At 45.5% G+C, this 17,770-nt stretch overlaps 1 protein-coding gene across 3 annotated transcripts; it reads right to left on the reverse strand.

Moving 5' to 3' along the window:
• Window positions 1-7,134: 7,134 nt before the first annotated feature.
• On the reverse strand, window positions 7,135-16,373 carry ZNF668 (zinc finger protein 668). Of its 3 annotated transcripts, none has more exons than XM_026721111.2 (2): window positions 15,930-16,373; window positions 7,135-9,797 (listed from the first exon to the last, which is right to left on the reverse strand). In XM_026721111.2, the coding sequence occupies exons 1-2, from the start codon at window positions 15,978-15,980 to the stop codon at window positions 8,007-8,009; spliced, it is 1,842 nt and encodes a 613-aa protein (XP_026576896.1). In that variant the 5' UTR covers window positions 15,981-16,373; the 3' UTR covers window positions 7,135-8,006. The 3 variants fall into 3 exon arrangements, with proteins under 3 accessions (XP_026576896.1, XP_087774367.1, XP_087774366.1); XM_087918241.1 differs by lacking the exon at window positions 15,930-16,373 and adding an exon at window positions 15,278-15,373; XM_087918240.1 differs by lacking the exon at window positions 15,930-16,373 and adding an exon at window positions 12,047-14,015.
• Window positions 16,374-17,770: the final 1,397 nt, after the last annotated feature.

Raw genomic sequence — 17,770 nt, forward strand, 5'->3', positions numbered from 1 at the left:
TTGAATACATTAGTATGTATTCAAAATGTTGACAAAATAAGTAATCAGGATCACTTTTATTAATGTACGTAATGTGCTGTCTCAGCCAGTCTATGGGAGTTGGATAGTTACTTAGGAATTGTGAGCTGTCCTCTTAAGGGAATGCATCATGGTAAATGTAGTTAAAGGTATCCTGGGAAATGTAGTTCATCTCATGTGGCTACATCTGAATCCTGATTGGTCACTAAATTGACTCTCAAGGGGTTGATGGAGGTTTCCTCCATTCTTGCCTGGACTCATGGACGGATAAGTTTTCTTTCTATCGCTATGAGATGGGTTAGGAAAATAACCATTTTTTACCTGCAATGCTGATATACAAAGGATTGGTCATTATAGAAGAGCTTTGTCACAAATGTGAGTTATGAAGATACCTGATGTACCAATAAATGTACTTAGTTATGGATGTTTTGTGGAATTATCTATCTGCATCTGCACAGCCACAAATCCACCTCTGGGCATGAGACAGGACGAAAAGTAAAATATAGTTATTTTCCTAACCCATCTCATAGCGATAGAAAGAAAGCTGTTATCCATCCATGAGTCCAGACAAGAACGGAGGAAACCTCCCTTAACCCCTTGAGGATCAATTTAGTGACCAATCAGGATTACAGATGCAGCCACGTGAGATTAACTACATTTCCCAGGATACCTTTAACTACATTTATCATGATGCATTCCCTTAAGGGAACAGCTCACAATTCCTAAGTAACTATCCAACTCCCATAGCCTGGCTGGGACAGCACACGTAATGAACCCATTTGCAATATCAAAAAAGTGTAATTCTGAAATTTTGTGAAACCCCAAAGAAACCCTTAAGCTGTATTTAATTTATGGCTAAATCTAGCAACTGGTCACAGCATCTGGAAGGAATGATAGCTATTAATCCTTTTAATTGAATTTGCCCAGGATTAAATTTTGCTAATCATTTCTGAACTGCAAAATTTACAATGTCCACCAGATGGCAGTAGAGAGATAGCAAAAGTCTCTTTGCTGACATCTCTGGTTCATCTGGAATATAACATCCCAATACAGAAGTTTTACATTTGGGTAGCTCTGAAGTCTTTTTGCTTCGCTCTGCTGATCCGGTATTGGAGAGAGACCCTGGTGAGGAAAAGGAGAAGGAAGAGAAGCTGTAATGGAGAGAGCAGCAAAGATAGGTGTGTGTGTGTGTGTGTGTGTGTGTGTGTGTGTGAGGAACTGTGAATTTCAGTGAAGCATTGCAAATTTTGTGTGAAGAAGACATAATATTCATATTAGCTAATTAAGGGATTTTTCCAATGCAAGTTATAGGAATGGGCAGAGGGTTTTTTAGGAACGGGCACAGACATAACTGTGGGTAATTAGGCGTGTGGCCAGAAAAATATCTGCAGTGCATTACTTTTAAATATCATTCCACAGCACTTCTGAGTACAGCCAGTCACCTTACAACCAAGAGTTGTAGTGGCACTGTGATTGGAATGCAGTATTGCAAGCTAATTCTGCTGACTGCCGATTGCCAACAGTTCTGGAGTTCAAATCTCACCAGGCTCAAGGTGGACTCAGCCTTCCATCCTTCTGAAGTGGGTAAAATGAGGACCCAGATTTTTGGGGGCAATAGCTGACTCTGTAAGCCACTTAGAGAGGACTGTAAAAGCACTGTGAAGCAGTATATAAGTCTAAGTGCTGTTGCTATTTTTAGTGATGTTACTGAAAAAAGTGACTTAATAACCGGTCGTCGCACTTACAACTATTGTAGCATTCCCAGGGTCACGTGCACAAAATTTGTACCCATGGCAACAGGCATATATTTACTGTGGTTGCAGCATCCCAGGGCCAGGAGATCACCATCTGCAACCTTTCCATGGTGACTCATTTCGTGATAGCAGTAAAAATAGGTTGTAAAATTGGGCATATCTCCCTTAATGACCAAATCACTGAGCAATACATGTTCCAATTATGGCTGTAAGTCAAGGACTGCTTATAGTGATTCCTGTTACATAAAAGCAGGAGTGACTTTCATGATGGTGGTTTTTCTGGGCTTCATAGAAACATTTTGTTCTCCATCTTGTGTGGAGTTAGAAGCAAGGGACCAACATAAATCAAATGTAGGAAATACTACACTAAGGCTGATTCTGTTGTTTTGAAAATCCTAACTGCAAAGCCAAAATAATTTCAATCAACAGGTTGTGTTAATAGAGTTTGAAAATGCAAAGAGGATGTTTTAGCAGGAAAGCTGAAGGCCACACAAAGTATTCAGAAGCTGAGATCTGCTTCCTGCATAGTTGTTCCCCCTTCATTCTTAAGAAGCAGAAAAACATTTATCTGTCTGAAAATCTATCAGATCCAATTCCCCCATTTTTCTTCCAAACCTCTCTGATAACAGAAACATTAGACATAGCTAGTTGGTTAGATTGAGATAAATAGATAGATAGATAGATAGATAGATAGATAGATAGATAGATAGATAGATAGATAGATAGATAGATAGATAGATAGATCCAATAAAGGAGAATATTTTGAGAGTTGAAATGAGGGGTCCTTGGTGCTCTCTTTCTTGTTTTCTTGCTGACATTTCATTACCCTAACAAACTAGGTAATATCATCAGTGCTATTAAAGAGTGCTGTTTGCTGTCAGTTTATATTCTGATGATTTGCCCTGTCTGTGTGGGTGGGTGGGAACAAAGATCCTTTGGCTGGGCTGTTTACAGATGACTCTTTGGAAGTTTCTTGATTGTGGTATTGCTTACTTATCGGTCTGAAGTTGACCTTGGAGTTAATCTATGGTGATCTGAGAGCTGATTTCTAATGATAGAAGATAGATAGATAGATAGATAGATAGATAGATAGATAGATAGATAGATAGATAGATCCAATAAAGGAGAATATTTTGAGAGTTGAAATGAGGGGTCCTTGGTGCTCTCTTTCTTGTTTTCTTGCTGACATTTCATTACCCTAACAAACTAGGTAATATCATCAGTGCTATTAAAGAGTGCTGTTTGCTGTCAGTTTATATTCTGATGATTTGCCCTGTCTGTGTGGGTGGGTGGGAACAAAGATCCTTTGGCTGGGCTGTTTACAGATGACTCTTTGGAAGTTTCTTGATTGTGGTATTGCTTACTTATCGGTCTGAAGTTGACCTTGGAGTTAATCTATGGTGATCTGAGAGCTGATTTCTAATGATAGAAGATAGATAGATAGATAGATAGATAGATAGATAGATAGATAGATAGATAGATAGATAGATTGACAGACTTTCAGTTGTACCTGGAGAAGGTGTGTTTTTTATCCCTTAAGTTGTGTAAGATATGTATGCATAAATGAACATCTCCTATGATGATTTTAAAATCAATTTCCCAGTGAAGTGGTGACTCAGTTATTGAAGAACAAAACACGGTGTGATTCTGAGATGTAAATTCTTATCAAACTTCACACAACAATGAAATCCTCATTAAAATGGCTTTCTTGAGTTATCTTTTCTTTCTTCAAAGCACATCCTTCTGGTTACCCATTCTGTATCTTCACAGAAACCTTGTAAGTAGGCTGAGAGGGTGCAGACTATCCCTTGATTGTGGTCATGGCTATGTGGCCAGATGGACTTTAGTTTCCGGAATTCATATATTTTAATATCTGTTCTGCTTGCAATGCAACCAAGATTTTATCCACACTATTTTAATCAAAGCTGGTTTGTGACAATGCAGCAATTTTTTGTCCACTGGACTATTCCATTATCAGGAAAGGTTTAAAGACTCAACAGGATAACATTCATAATCCTTAAAGATATACACCTTCCCCAAGATACCCTCCTGACGATCAGCTAGCAATGAGGGCTTGTTGTGTTTTTGGTAATTGACCAGAGTTCAATCTGTGGTACTTTCCAGCCTGTACTTAAGCACAGTATTATTCCATCTCAGTGATTTTAAGTGTGTGGACTTCAACTCCCAGAATTCCCCAACCAACTGAGGAATGTGATCATTTCTTGCGACCTTCCGACAAGCAAAGTCAATGAGGAAGCCAGATTCACTTAACAACCATGTTACTAACTGAACAACTGCAGTTACTCCCTTAATAAGGAATGTTGTAAAATGGGGCATTCACCTACCCTCTCATTTAGCAATGGAAATGTTGGGCTCAGTTGTGGCTGTAAGACAAGGACTACCCAATACCCCAGGGGTGTCAAACTCACATGTTATGTGACATATTGCAACATTTTTCCCCTTCACTAAACTGGGCCCATGGGCTGCAAGTTTGATACCCCTGCAATACACCAAACTGGCTCTCATAAATATTCTCTAGAGTCACTCATAATGATACTTCAGTTGTTTGCACATCTTAGGATAAAAACTTTATTAGGGGCATTCCTGTGATTTCCTTTTACCTATCTGCCCTGGCCCATTTACACCTGGCTTCCTTAATCCAATGTAGACGTTTTCTAGGCTATCCAATCCTGGAATATCCACCATTTGTGTTTTCAGAAGCAGACTTTGGATCCAAAGCTTGTGCAGAGAAACATCTGGATTTGGAAACTATAGTACAAGATGGTGGCCAATTTTAAGTGGGGCCCGTGGTTACGGTTAGAGGGCCACATGTAATGGAATAAAATAGTGGTCTGCATCTTATGTTATCATCTTTTCTGCATAGTCATGTGTGCAGGTTTTCAGGGGTTTATTCATATGACACCACTGACCACCAAGTTTCAGGAAGGGTATGTGTGGGATTTATTCTCACATTCTTATTCAGATTAACCTAGAAACAGAGGTGACTAATGAAAACCATTGAGGAAGAAGCTATTGTGGTTTGTATCAAGGTGTCCAACATTGGTGACTTTTAAGACTTAATAGAATAACAAGTCGAAAGGGACCTTGAAAGTCCTCTAGTCCAGTCCTCCACACTATTCCAAACAAGTGGCCGTCCAGTCTTACAGGCCTCCAAAGATGGAGCACCCACAACTTTTGAAGGCAAGCTTTTTCACTGGTTAATTGTTCTCATTTTAGGAAGTTTCTCCTTAGTTCTAGATGTCTGTGGAGATTCTCAGTCCTCCAGGTCATAGTTGTCCCAAAGGTGCTTTTTCAAGAGGCAACTGGATTCTCTGGTTTTTCCTTGAAGATGTTTCACTTCTCACAGCTGAAGAAGCTTCTTGGACAAGAAGTGAGATGTCTTCAAAGAAAAACCAGAAAGTCCAGTTGCCTCCTGTAAGAAAAAGTGGAAGCAGATGTTATCCTTCCTCAATAGGGTGTCCTGCCCTCTGGATTTGTGCACTTCAACACCCAGAATCATCTAGCCAGAAAGACCATTGCTGAGAATTCTGGAAGTTGAAATCCATCCAATTGAAAATCACCCCTTTGAAGATACCAATTCAACCCTGTGCCCTTTAGTTTAGTTTATTGTCATTGCACCTCGTACAACGAAATCAAACACCATCTTCAATGCACATCATGACCATGAAAATAAACACACACATCCTTCACACTCCACACATTGAATTAACACCCCTCCCGACACAACACCAACACTGCATTATACAGTAGAATTCAACAGAGTCCTGGGATAGAAGCTGTTTTTCAGCCTATTTGTCCTTGTTTTTATTATCCTGTACCATCTGCCAGATGGTAATAGTTTAAAAAAAGCGGGGGGGTGCCCTGGGTGAGATGGATCTTTGAGAATGTTTTGAACTTTGGATTTCAAATGGCAAGACTGTAGGAGATGTTTATTCCATGTTGCTGAAGACTGGGCCAGGAGTAAGGGATTCCCCCCCCCCGCCACAGAAAAGTCTAAGAGTGTACCTCGCCTTTCTTCAGCCATTTTCTGGAGGACTGTCAGGTCATAATATTGCCATGATGACACCCAAACAAGATGTCCCAGTCAGAGTTACTGGAACTCCATGTAAGATACCCACCCATTCCTTCCTGCCTGTAGGTCAAGAAGAAAATATTTGTGTGGAGACCCTGGTCGTGTGCTTGGTTATTTGCCTGCAGACACTTCCTTACTTGCCTAGGCACCCCATGAGTGTCCGTCTATTCTGTTTTTGCTTCCTTACCTTTTGCCCATCTAACTTTCTCCTTGGTTTCTCCTTCTGTGAACCAGCTGCAGAATCTCATATTTTATACTGGACTAATTATCCCATCTTCTACCATTAATTTTCCCCACAGTTGGACAAATATGGATACCTCCCAACCAGAAATCCTCCAACAACTCTTCAGATCAGAGTTGACAACAAAGATGTATCTGAAGAATCCATTTTTGAGAAGACTCTTTGGAAGATGATGATTGTCTTCTGGGCCAACAAGAGGATTCATCTTTGCTTGATTTCATTTCTCTCTCCCCCACCCCACTTCCTGGCCTTTCTTAGCCACAACTAGCATGCATGGCTGCTGGTGACGGAAGCTATGGTTCAACCACACCTGGAAAGTCACCAATTCCTAACATCTCGCCTACACATTGCCCTCTTATTCCAGTCCTCTTTGTTCCACCATTCTGTTCTTTTAATTTGTCAGAATCTCTTCCTGAGAATCCTATGGGTGGTTTAAACCAGAGGTTGTATTTGGCAGGTTTTGACCAGTTTTGGAGAGCAGGCAGTGGAAATTTTGAGTAGTTCGGAAAACCAGCAAATACACCGCTGACAGGCCCCGCCCCCATCTGTTCTCTGCCTCCCATTGAGTCCCTGCTGATTGGCTGGGTCTTTTTTTGTTGCCCCGCACAGGAGAACGCAGCTGGAAAGCAGGTTAGTGGGGAGGGGAGGGAATAGGATTTTGCAGTATTCTTTCACTGGAATGGGGTGGGAATGGAGTTTTTACAGTATTCTTCCTCTGTCACGCCCACCAAACTACACCACGCCCACTAAGCCACACCTACAGAACCAGTAGTAAAAAAAATTGAATCCCACCACTAGTTAAACCCTGTTCCCAGTAATAAATGTATCTTCACTCAGAAAAGATGCAACCGGGCTGCTTTGATCCCTGAGCAAATGAACCTTCAGTGACATCACAGCAAACCAGCCAATCAGAGTTCAGAAGATTCATGGCCGTAATCGGTTGGTAGAAGGATCAAGATTGTGAGGTTTTTTCTTCTTCTTGGAAGTGTAGTGGGAGAAGAAAGGAAAACAGGAAGATTTTCACAACCTTTCCTCTGCAGTCAAAGAGCCTTTATTGCTGAGAGGCTTTTGATGGCAATGGTAAATAGATATAATAAATACAGAAATAAAGTAAAACTTGAAATGAAATTCAATAAGTGAGATAAATTTCTATAGATAAGGATAATATAAGGATTGTGTCCCTCACACTAAAAAAAAATGTGCACCTCCCACATGCAATCCAAGTCAATTTTCCCCTTTAAAAAAAAGCAAGGTATTTATTTTAAATCTTTTCTTACAAGCAAGGAAACCCTCGGATAATTTATAGAACTCTCCAAGAAGAAAAGATCATTGTTCTTTGCTTCCTCCCTTAATTTTCTTAATTTAATTTTTCTTGCCCTTAAAAAAAGTCCTGTGGGTTTATTTTTCTTTTTAAAAAAACACCAGCAGCTCACAAAGGTTGCAGAAACACCTTAAGATGAATGCGCACAACCCCGCACACAACAGAAACACACCTCCCCACACACACACATGTGCGATCTCACAAGATGTCAGACCGCTTTTGCTGACCAAATTTTCAAAAGCGTGAGTCTGGTTTCTTTATCTCCCTCTCCCTCTTACACACAGACACACCAGGCACATTTAATTCTCTCCCAGGCAGGCAAGTGAACATCTGGTGTGGGCAACAATGGAGGGTAGGAGGAAAGACAGCCACACACAGCCAGTGATGAAGCAAATCAAAACCTGCTTAGAGATAAATGCTACGGAGCCATGCTGGACGGGAGGGCCCTGAAAGAGCGCGGTCCACATATCACAAGGCAAGACTGAGCAATCATCAAAGTACGCAAAGGGCTTCTAAGCAACAGAGCTGGCTTCTTTTCACCCAATCACAGGCAGGGCAAAGGCAGGAGGGAGGCGGAGCTTACGAGGGTTCCGTGAGGGGGTCAGGCAGGCAGTCCGAGGGAGAGTCCTTGTCTGTCTCTGTCCCGTCGTCATGGGGATGGAGGTGAGCGGGGAGGAGGGATTCGTAGGTCATGATGGTGGCAGTCACCACGGTGTCCTCGGTGCTCCTGTTCTCTAGGGCCACATGGGTCTTGAGGTGCTTGCGCAGGTCTGAGGCACCCAGGAAGGCTTTAGAGCAGTGGGGACAGGCGTGGGGACGGACCCCCGAGTGGATCCGCTCGTGTTTGCGCAGGCCGGCCCGGTCCGAGAAGCCTTTGCCGCATTCTGGACATGGAAACGGGCGTAGGCCAGGATGCAGCAGGCGTTCATGGCGGCGTAGTTCCTGGGTGGAGGCAAAGACCTCCCCACACTCCCCACAGGCAGGCACCACGGTGGCGACCACAATGGCTGATGGGTCGCTGAGGAGCGGATCCTGGTTGCCCGCAGGGGTGGTCTTGTCCTCGCTATTCTCGTTGCTGTGGGTGCGTTCGTGTTTCCGGAGGCTGGATGACACCACAAAAGCTTTGCCGCAGCGGCCACACTTGAACGGCCGCTCGCCTGAGTGAACACGGTAGTGTTTGGTCAGGCTGGCCCGTTCAGCAAAACTCTTGCCACATTCCCCACACTGATGAGGGCGCTGGCCAGAATGCACCAGCAGGTGGCGCTTGAGGTCCCACGAAGCCACGAAGCTCTTGTCGCACTGCGAGCACTTATGGGGCCTCTCGCCAGTATGAATGCGCTGGTGCATGGCCAGGTCGGCCGGTTGGCGGAAGGCCTTTCCGCACTTATCGCAGGCATAGGGCTTGAGGCCCTGGTGGGCTCTCTGATGCCTGCGAAAGCTGGAGGGGTCACTGAACATGCGTCCGCACTGCGGGCAGAGAAAAGGTTTCTCGCCAGAGTGGGTCCGCTGGTGGCTCTGGAAGGAGGACAGCTGGGTGAAGCCTTTCCCGCAGAGGTTGCAGCGGTAGGGCTTGTGGGCCGCATGGATACGCTGGTGGCAGGCCAGCGATGAGGATCGGGAAAAGGCCTTTCCACAATCCTGGCACAAGAAGGGGCGTTCACCAGTGTGGGAACGCTCGTGATTCTTGAGATCCTTCAGCTCGGCGTATGTTTTGCGGCATACCTCACACTGGTAAGGGCGGAGGCCAGCGTGGGTCCGGCGGTGCTTCCGGAACACCGAGGGGTCGGCAAAGCGCTTGCTGCACTCGCTGCAAGAGTACGGCTTCTCACCTGTATGTGAACGCTGGTGGATCTTCAGCTTGGAAAGAGTGCCGTAGCCCTTGTGGCACTGCTGGCAGCGGAAGGGCAGGTCTCCGGTGTGCCGGGCCATGTGGACTCGCAGGCAAACGGGCTGCATGAACGCTTTGCCACACTCGTGGCAAACGAAGGGCTTCTCGCCACTGTGGCTACGCCCGTGGTTCCGCAGCTCTGGGGCAGTTTTGTAAGTCTTGGCACAAAGCTGGCATTGATAGGGGCGCTCTGTTTGGTGGCTGAGCTGGTGCTTGCGAAGTTGAGCCCGGTCAGGAAACTCTTTCCTGCAATTAGGGCAAGAGAGTTTGGCAGCTATGCCATCCACAGTACCAGCCACGTGGGACTTTAAATGGCGCAGCACCCGTGGCACACTAGGGAAAGTCTTGCTACAGGTCAGGCACCTGTACCGCCGCCCAGATTGGATGTATCCGGGCTCTTCATCTTCATCCTCCTCCTCTAGCTTCACTTCGACTCCAACCTCTCCTTCTTCTGCTTCAGCCATCTTTCCAGAGGATGCTGCCTAAAATACACAATAATGGTCACTACCTTTACAAACTGTCTCTTTATATGGTTTACAGGTAACTTCCCCATCAATTTATGTGGTCTTTCCAGAGCCCTTGAAGGCTCTCCTGCTTTCCTTCAGTGACAAAATAACCAGATAATACCATAAAAGAGGGGAATTATATAGGTGGTCCTTGTCTTACGACCACAACCGAGTCAAAAATTTCTGTTACTGAGACATGTTGTGTGAATTTTGCCCCTTCTTACAACTTTTCTTGCTACAGTTATTAAGTGAATCACTGGAGTTGTTAAATTAGTAATGCGGTTGTTAAGTGAATCTGGCTTCCCCATTGACTTGGCTTGTCAGAAGGTCGCAGAAGGAGATCACACAATTCCGGGACACTGCAACCGTCATAAGTCTGAGTCAGTTGCCAAGGGTCTGAATTTTGATCACGTGACCTTGGGGATGCTGCAACAGTCGTAAAAGTGAAAAAAGGCCATATATTTCTTTTTTTGGTGCCTTTGTCACATCAATCGGTCACTAAATTGTAAGCCGAGGACTGCCTGTACAGGTAGTCCTCAACTTATGACAGGTTGCTTAGCAATCAAAATTACCACACAAACTTCGAAAAAAGGTACTTACGACCCAGATTTGAAGTTTCAACAGCTGCACCTTTGCAGTCACATGACCACATTTGGGGAGCTCAGCAACAGCTGCCACATGATTCTGTTTTATGTTTTTGTCAGAAACTGGTATTTACTTTTGGTTTCCGGCAAAAATGCCCATTGTGAACAATAGATTCATTTTATGACCACCTTGTTCATTTAACAGTCTCTGCAAAAAAGTTGTAAAATTGGTTGTGGTCATTTGACGTGCTGCTTAACAACCAGCAGGCCTTACCACTGTAACTGCATGCTTAACAATATTTTAAGTCAAGGACTATCTGTAGTGCAAAATCAACAACTACATTAGCCTGTGTACATGGGATATTTTCATTTTCCTCTAATCATGCCTACCCTCAGCCTGAAAAATACGGGGAAAGCATGCTCATTTTCTGGACCATGCACTGACCTCAGTTCAAATCCTCCTGGACTGCAAGGTTTACCTCAGACCAGCGGCAACCAAATTTTGGCCACCAGGGACCATTTCCATGGAGAGAGGTTTTTCGCAGACAGGAGGGAACATGGTTTGCATGTTGCCTGCATCCCGCGGGTGGTTTCACTTGTTTGCATGGCCCTGTTTCTGGCATACCATGTACCTTTGCCTTAGTGTGCGTGTGTGTTTTCTGAGGTTTTCGCGGGTATTTGTATGTGTATCTTTGGTTATTCGGGTTTTCTCCCACATAAAATTGGAAGTATCTAGGCGACGTTTCGATGAAGTCTCATTCATCATCTTCAGGCTTGTGTCTTTGACTTTGTGCTTCTCGGAGTAATGTGAGCTTGCAGCTGCTTCTTCCTGTTAACTGCTAGTGGGGTGTGACTTGATTGGATGGGGGTTGGCTGTGTTCTGATTGGGTGGGGGTGTGTTCTGTTCAGGTGGGGGCTTGGCTGAGCACAACCTGAGCACAACCAAGCCCCACCTGAACAGAACACACCCCCACCCAATCAGAACACAGCCAACCCCCACCCAATCAAGTCACACACCCCACTAGCAGTTAAAAGGAAGAAGCAGCTGCAAGCTCACAGTACTCTGAGAAGCACAAAGCCAAAGACACAAGCCTGAAGATGATGAATGAGACTTCATCGAAACGTCACCTAGATACTTCCAATTTTACACGGAAGAAAACCCGAATAACCAGAGATACACACACACACACACAAACATACATACATACGTGTGCGTGTGTATGTTTATCTATCTATCTCTATATCTATCTATCTCTATCTACCTACACACAATACATACACACATACATGAGAGGGAGAAGTAGAGGGAGGATGGGAGGAAGAGGGGAAGGGAGAGGGAGGAGGGAGGGAGAAAGAGAGTGGGGGAGAAAGAGAGAGAGAGAGCAGTGCAAGTGGCACAGTGATCCAGTAAGGGTAAGAAAGAAAACTCCCTTAAACCTCCAAGCCCAAAGAGAAGAGCAGCACCAAACATCTGAAGTTATGAATATTTGCAACTTAAAGCACCTTTAGAAAGTCAGACTTGTTTTTTTAAAAAACTGAATTTTCTCTCAGCTAAATTTCAGCTTCCTGGTTCAGGGTCAGAGTAAACAAGCCAAAAATTGGATGTAAAATCAACTTAGAAATCTGTCAACAGATACTCACACTTATCAGGATCTTATCTTCAGGCACCAGCTGAGTGGCAACTGGACCTAAACATTTAGGCATTTCCTTTTTTTCCAGTCTGAAAAGGCCTCTCCATTTATTGGAGCTGGCTTCTGTCATTACAGACCTCCAAGTACATTCAGTTCAACCTCAGCCAGCACGGATGGAGAGGAGCTAAAAAAAAAAATCTAGATCCAGCCCCAACGACATACTGGAAGGCAGCAGAAAAATTCCCTTCTCTTTCAATCTCACAGAGACAGCATTTGCTTTTTAAACCTGAACACATTAGTGAAGCAGAGCCGTATGGTGTGGGACGTCTTTGAGTGGGAACAGAGAGAAGCAGATAAGTAGCAGAGCTTCACTAAATCATTATTGGGAGAGCTAAGATAGTCCTGGCCAGTCTCAGTGGGGTGGGGTGAGGAAATCTATAGTTTTAATGGGATTAGCAACTTTCCCAAAATTGGGAAGCATGACTCCCACCCTGAACAAACCAGAAGAAAAACAATGATCTCACTGGCAGGTTACAACCATTTTATGTGTTTGTTTTGTACCCCACCTTTATTATTTTTACAAATAAGTTAAAGTTGCAAACACACAGGATACTCTTTCCTACTCCTATTTTCCCCACTACAACAATCCTGTGAGGTGGATTGGGCTGAGAGAGACTGACTGGCTCAAAAATCACCCATCTGGTTTTCATGGCTATGGCGGGGCTAGAACTCGGGGTCTCTTGTTTTGTAGCCTGGTGTCTTAACCATTAGATTAAATTGGCTCTTTTTCTTTTTGCCCTGTTTTGCCTAATTTGGTCTATTTGGGCAGCTGGAGATTGTATGGGTAGGGATGAGCCAATAATCTTCTAGGAAGATAACTCTTTCCATTTCCATTCTTTAAAAATCCCTGGAATTTGGTGGTTAAGTGGCTACATTTTGTCAGGATAGTGGGAGATTGTGGGCAGGGAAGTGGAAATTGGGATGATCTGCTTTTGAGAATCCTTGTGCCACCAAAACTGGGGATGCTATTGATGTCATGACTCCTGAGTTAAGATCTCTAGCCTACATCTTTTGAAGAGAAACAGCTTTGAAAGAGAAACAAAATTAAGGCACAGGAACAGACAAAACCAAGACGATATGGCTCTTTTATATGACCCAACCTACCTGGCATTCCATAGCTCTTATTTTATTTTATTTTTCCTTTCCCTCCTTGACTTCCATCTGGTGACTTTTACAGGCTGTGTGGAATGAGCACCAAGTGGGGAGGGGGCTTGGTTTATAATCCAACACAACTGCCAGGTGCAAGATTGGGAAAACTGGCATCTCTTCTTCAAGGCTTTAGTGGGAGTGACATCTATCCTGTTGTTTGTATGCACATTTTGTGAGGAATGCATATGGTATCCTAATTATTATGAGATGCAAGAAGTTGTATGAAATTTTGTTTGTAAGGAGTGTGCAATTGACCAAAAAAAAAAGCAGAAAGAAAAGGTACACACAAGTTTACTTTGCATTCCAAAATCAGATTTTTTTTTAAAAAAAGAAAGAGTCTGTAATGTTAAGATGTCAGCATCTGTAACTCAGGGGTGAGGGGAATAGATGGAAAGGGTTGTTTTTTTCCTCCACCCTGCCAGAACAGATGGTGGGGAAATTGCCTGCTCTTTGCAAAAGGGTTGGATTCAGCTTCTGGAGGGACAAGGGGAGAGGATAAGGAAGGCCATCAGAAGCAGACAGACTTAGAATTACAGGAGATTTTGGAGGAAGGTAAAATAAAATTACAAGCCTCTTGCAAGTGGAGTGCCTGGAATTTGCCAAGCAGAATTGCAATTGTTCACAAGCTTCCTTTCATGTAGCATTGAGGAACTCAAAACCTGGAGCGGTAGTAGAGGGTCTCAGAAAATGATGGCAGGTGCAAAAAAACAAGGTTGAACTGTTTCCAACTAGGACAGGAGACAGAGTTTTGCTGCTGAATAAATAACGACCTGCAAAAGAAAGGTTTGCCCAGGGTTTAAAGGTACCCCCAGATGCGTGCCTAGGAATAGTACGCATAAGACTGTGCAGCAGTGCCTCTGAGCACACCTAGTCTGGTGGGCAACAGAGAAGAGAGGGACAGAGGGAAAGGAAGGGAGAAGAAGGGAGAGGGGGAAGAGAGAGGGAGATCACCCCTGTTCTAGCATGGAGCTTGGCAGTCGTGAATGGGTGTTTATTGTTAATTTTAGAAAGGCAAAATAGGAGATAAACCTACAGAAGGTTTAGCACAGTTTTTTCTTTTCTCTTTTTTTTTCTTCATTCTGGAAAGATGAACTGCTCAACACTTATTTCAGCCTTCTGCTGCCAAGGGTCATCTTCATAGTCAATGAGGGAGTGCTCTGGGGGACTGGAAAAACAAGGCTGGGCAGTAGAAGTCTGGGGCTAAGGTCTGCCCACCCCTGCTGTGGGGTGCCTGGCCAGTGAGCACACACCAGCACAATTCAGGCAGCAGAATTTGCAGATATGCTTGCAGGGCAGCTTAGGCCTTCTTTCCCCTCTCAGAAAAATCCATCTAGATTAAATGTCTATGGAGACTTTCAATCATCCAGGTCATGGTTGTCCCAAAGTGTTTCCTCCCCCAAATGGAACAGGACTTTATTTTTTCCTTGAAGATGTTTGGCTTCTCATCCAAGAAGCTGCTTCTGCTCTGACAAAATGGTGGAGGATGGAAGGATATGTCTTCCTCCGCCATTTGGTCAGAAGCTTCTTGGATGAGAGAAGTAAAGCATCTTCACAGACGAAACCAAGTCCACTTTCGGAACATGGTTGGCTGGGATATTCTGGGAATTGAAGCCCAGTATCTTAAAATGCTCAAGGCTGAGAAACACTGATTTAAGGGGAAAGCAGAATGATCAGCCATACTTCCCATGGGAGACTATCCCGTGCCAGGGGTGCCACTACCAAGAAGGTCCATTCCGTGGCAAAGGGGATAGGATGATCCTACTCCAGCAATTGGACGGCGCGGGTCACAATCGCGTCAGTGAGTAGATCTACTGTTAGAACCGTCCCCAGGAGACGGCTCTCTTTTACCGGGAGCTAGTAGGAAAAACAACCCCCCCTTTTTTTTTTCTTTTCTTGAAACAAACCGAAGGGACAAAGGAAAGGCGGGTGTGGATTGCTCGCACGCCCTTTGTGCCTGCATGTTGAGAACCGCCTAACCATCCGTCCAAGCGCTCTCTCATTCCCATCCCGCAGGGACAACCTCTGGCACTACCTGCAATCCAACCGGGAAAGCGAGGCTGTTTGCAACACAGTTTGCCCAAAGGGAAACAAATTAACTAGCGAGGTCCCAGCAGCAGCAGCAGATGCCGAGCGCTCGAAGGCCGACTGCGGGTGCCGATCTGGCCGGCTTCCGGGGCCAGCATCCAGCAGCGGCCGATGCCCGCCAGCCGTGCTCGCAACTGCAGCATCGCAAAGGGAGAGAGAGAGAGAGGCAAAGCTTTCCGCCAGCCAGGAGCCCCCTTCTGCAAAATGGCTGTCTCTAGGACTCCCGACGGGAGACGGAAAAGGTTAGCCGCACCCGCTGGCCTCTCTGCCGCCCAAAGCGGGCGATGCCAAGCAGCACCGGCGCAGGAGACCGCAGCAGCGGCCGCTCTTCGCATCCAAAGCAAAGCGGCTCTTTGCCCGTCCGGGCGGCAAAATGGCTGGCTTTAGGACCGGGAGACAGCGACCTGCCAGGCGGGGGGAAAGAGGGCACATCAGGGCTCGGCATCGGGAGCAGCTTCGGGCGCTCGTCCTTCAGGCGGGAGGGAGAAAAGAGAAAAGCAGAGCCGGAGGAGCTTTTGCGGAGCTAAGCCCATCCTCAGCGGCGGGTCCCCCTTTCGCCCCATCCGTCCGTCCGTCCCCCACCCCCTCCCCAGCCTTACCTGCTGGCTCCTTTGTCTAGGAGGGGCTCTCCCCTTTCTCTGCGGCTCCATGTGGCTGAGCGCTAGGACCGCGGAGGAAGGAGAGAGGAAATGGAGGCGCGGGGCGGGGCGGCCGCAGCTGGCTAAGTGGGTGGGTGGGAGCAATGAGCTGGAATTGCAGGGATCCCCTCCCTTCCTCTTTTTCCTCCTCCTTCTCCCGCCCCGGCTGCAAAGGCAGCGGCTGCCTGTGAGACGAAGGGAGGCGGCGATCTCGATGTTCGTCTCGTTGGATGACAAGGGGGTGGGGGTGGGGGAATGATACGAAAGGGGTAAGGGGAGGCGGTGGGCAAGCAGAGGAAGTGCGGCGTGTCCCCGGAGGAAGCGGGCAGGAAGTGTGGCGAAGCCGCTCCGGGGAACCTTTTGGAGGATGCACCAGACGGGTATGGGGTGGGGGGGCGGAATATGGCATTTCCAAGAGGCTAGCCATGGTCATGTTATCTACTTTGGGTAATGAAAGGTCTGCCAGGCCATAAGCAAACTCGGGGAGCACCCAGCAGCCCTGGTTTCCAAGAGGGTTTGCCTTGGGCTTCTTCCCTGGGAAGAAGACGGCGGCCAGCCGCTTCCCTGTTACCGGAAGTGGCCGGTTCGCCTTCATGAAGCCGAAAGCAGGGAGCACTTTGGGCCAGGAGTCTCCAACCTTGGCAACTTTTTAAGACTTGTGGATTTCAACTCCCAGAGTTCCTCAGCCAGCTTCAACTCTGGGAGTTGAAGTCCACAAGTCTTAAAAGTTGCCACGGTTGGAGCCCCCTGCTTTGGGCTCTCCGCTCCATGCAGGAGAACCGGGAACTTCCGACAATAGGGAAGCGGCTGGCCGCTGTCTTCTTCCCAGAGTGTCTCAAATCTGCTTTTTCAAAAGGCAACTGGACTGTTGTTGTTTTTTCCTTTGGGGAAGAAGAACAAAACTTTTCGTTTCTCATCCAAGAAACTTCATCGGTTGATGAATCAATTAATCAACCCATGCACTTTCTTGGATGAGAAAGAAACGCTTTCCTTTTCTTCTTCCTCAAAGGGGAAAAAAACCCAGTGGGTTACCTTCTGAAAAAAAGCACCTTTGTGACAACTGTGACCTGGATGACTGAAAATCTCCACCAACACCTTCCCAGGGTGATTTTTTTGTTTTTGTTTTCCCAACTTCCCTATTGTTCCGAGATTTCTGCGTGGTCTCCCATCCCAAGTGTTAACTTGTTAACATGATCGAAACATGTGGCACAGGAAGAAATCCTGAAAGACATGAGTGAGGATTGGAACAAATTCTGACAGGCTAGAGAAGAATGCGACACCGGATCTCTTCACCTGCAATAAACCAGCTGCTTTTACAAGCTTTGTTTTTGTTTTTATATATAGATATATAGAATTCTTTATTGGCTAAGTGTGATTGGACACACAAGGAATTTGTCTTGGTGCAAATGCTCTCAGTATACATAAAAAAAATATACATTCGTTAAGAGTCAAGAATCATAAGGTACAACACTTAATAATAGTCATAGGTTATAATAGATCAAATCATACTAGGATACAGTCAATATAAACTAAGGATACAAGCGACAAAGTTACACTCATACAATCACAAGTGGGCGGGGATGGACGATAAGGAGTGATGAGAAGATTAATAGCAATAATTTTGTTGCTGATGTTCCTTTTCAGTGCAACAAGAAGTGAATGATGCCTGGGGGGATGCATTTCTGCTTGGGACCTGCTGAGTGGCGAGCAGTTCTGACGTCAAAGCTCTTTCCCTAAGGAGAGAGAGAGAATGTGACTGTAAAGCAAGGGTCCCCAAATTTGGCAACTTTAAGACTTGTGGA

This window comes from Pseudonaja textilis, chromosome Z (genome assembly GCF_049901715.1).
Source record: "Pseudonaja textilis isolate UNSWEBS1 chromosome Z, rPseTex1.2, whole genome shotgun sequence".
Taxonomy (NCBI): domain Eukaryota; kingdom Metazoa; phylum Chordata; class Lepidosauria; order Squamata; family Elapidae; genus Pseudonaja; species Pseudonaja textilis.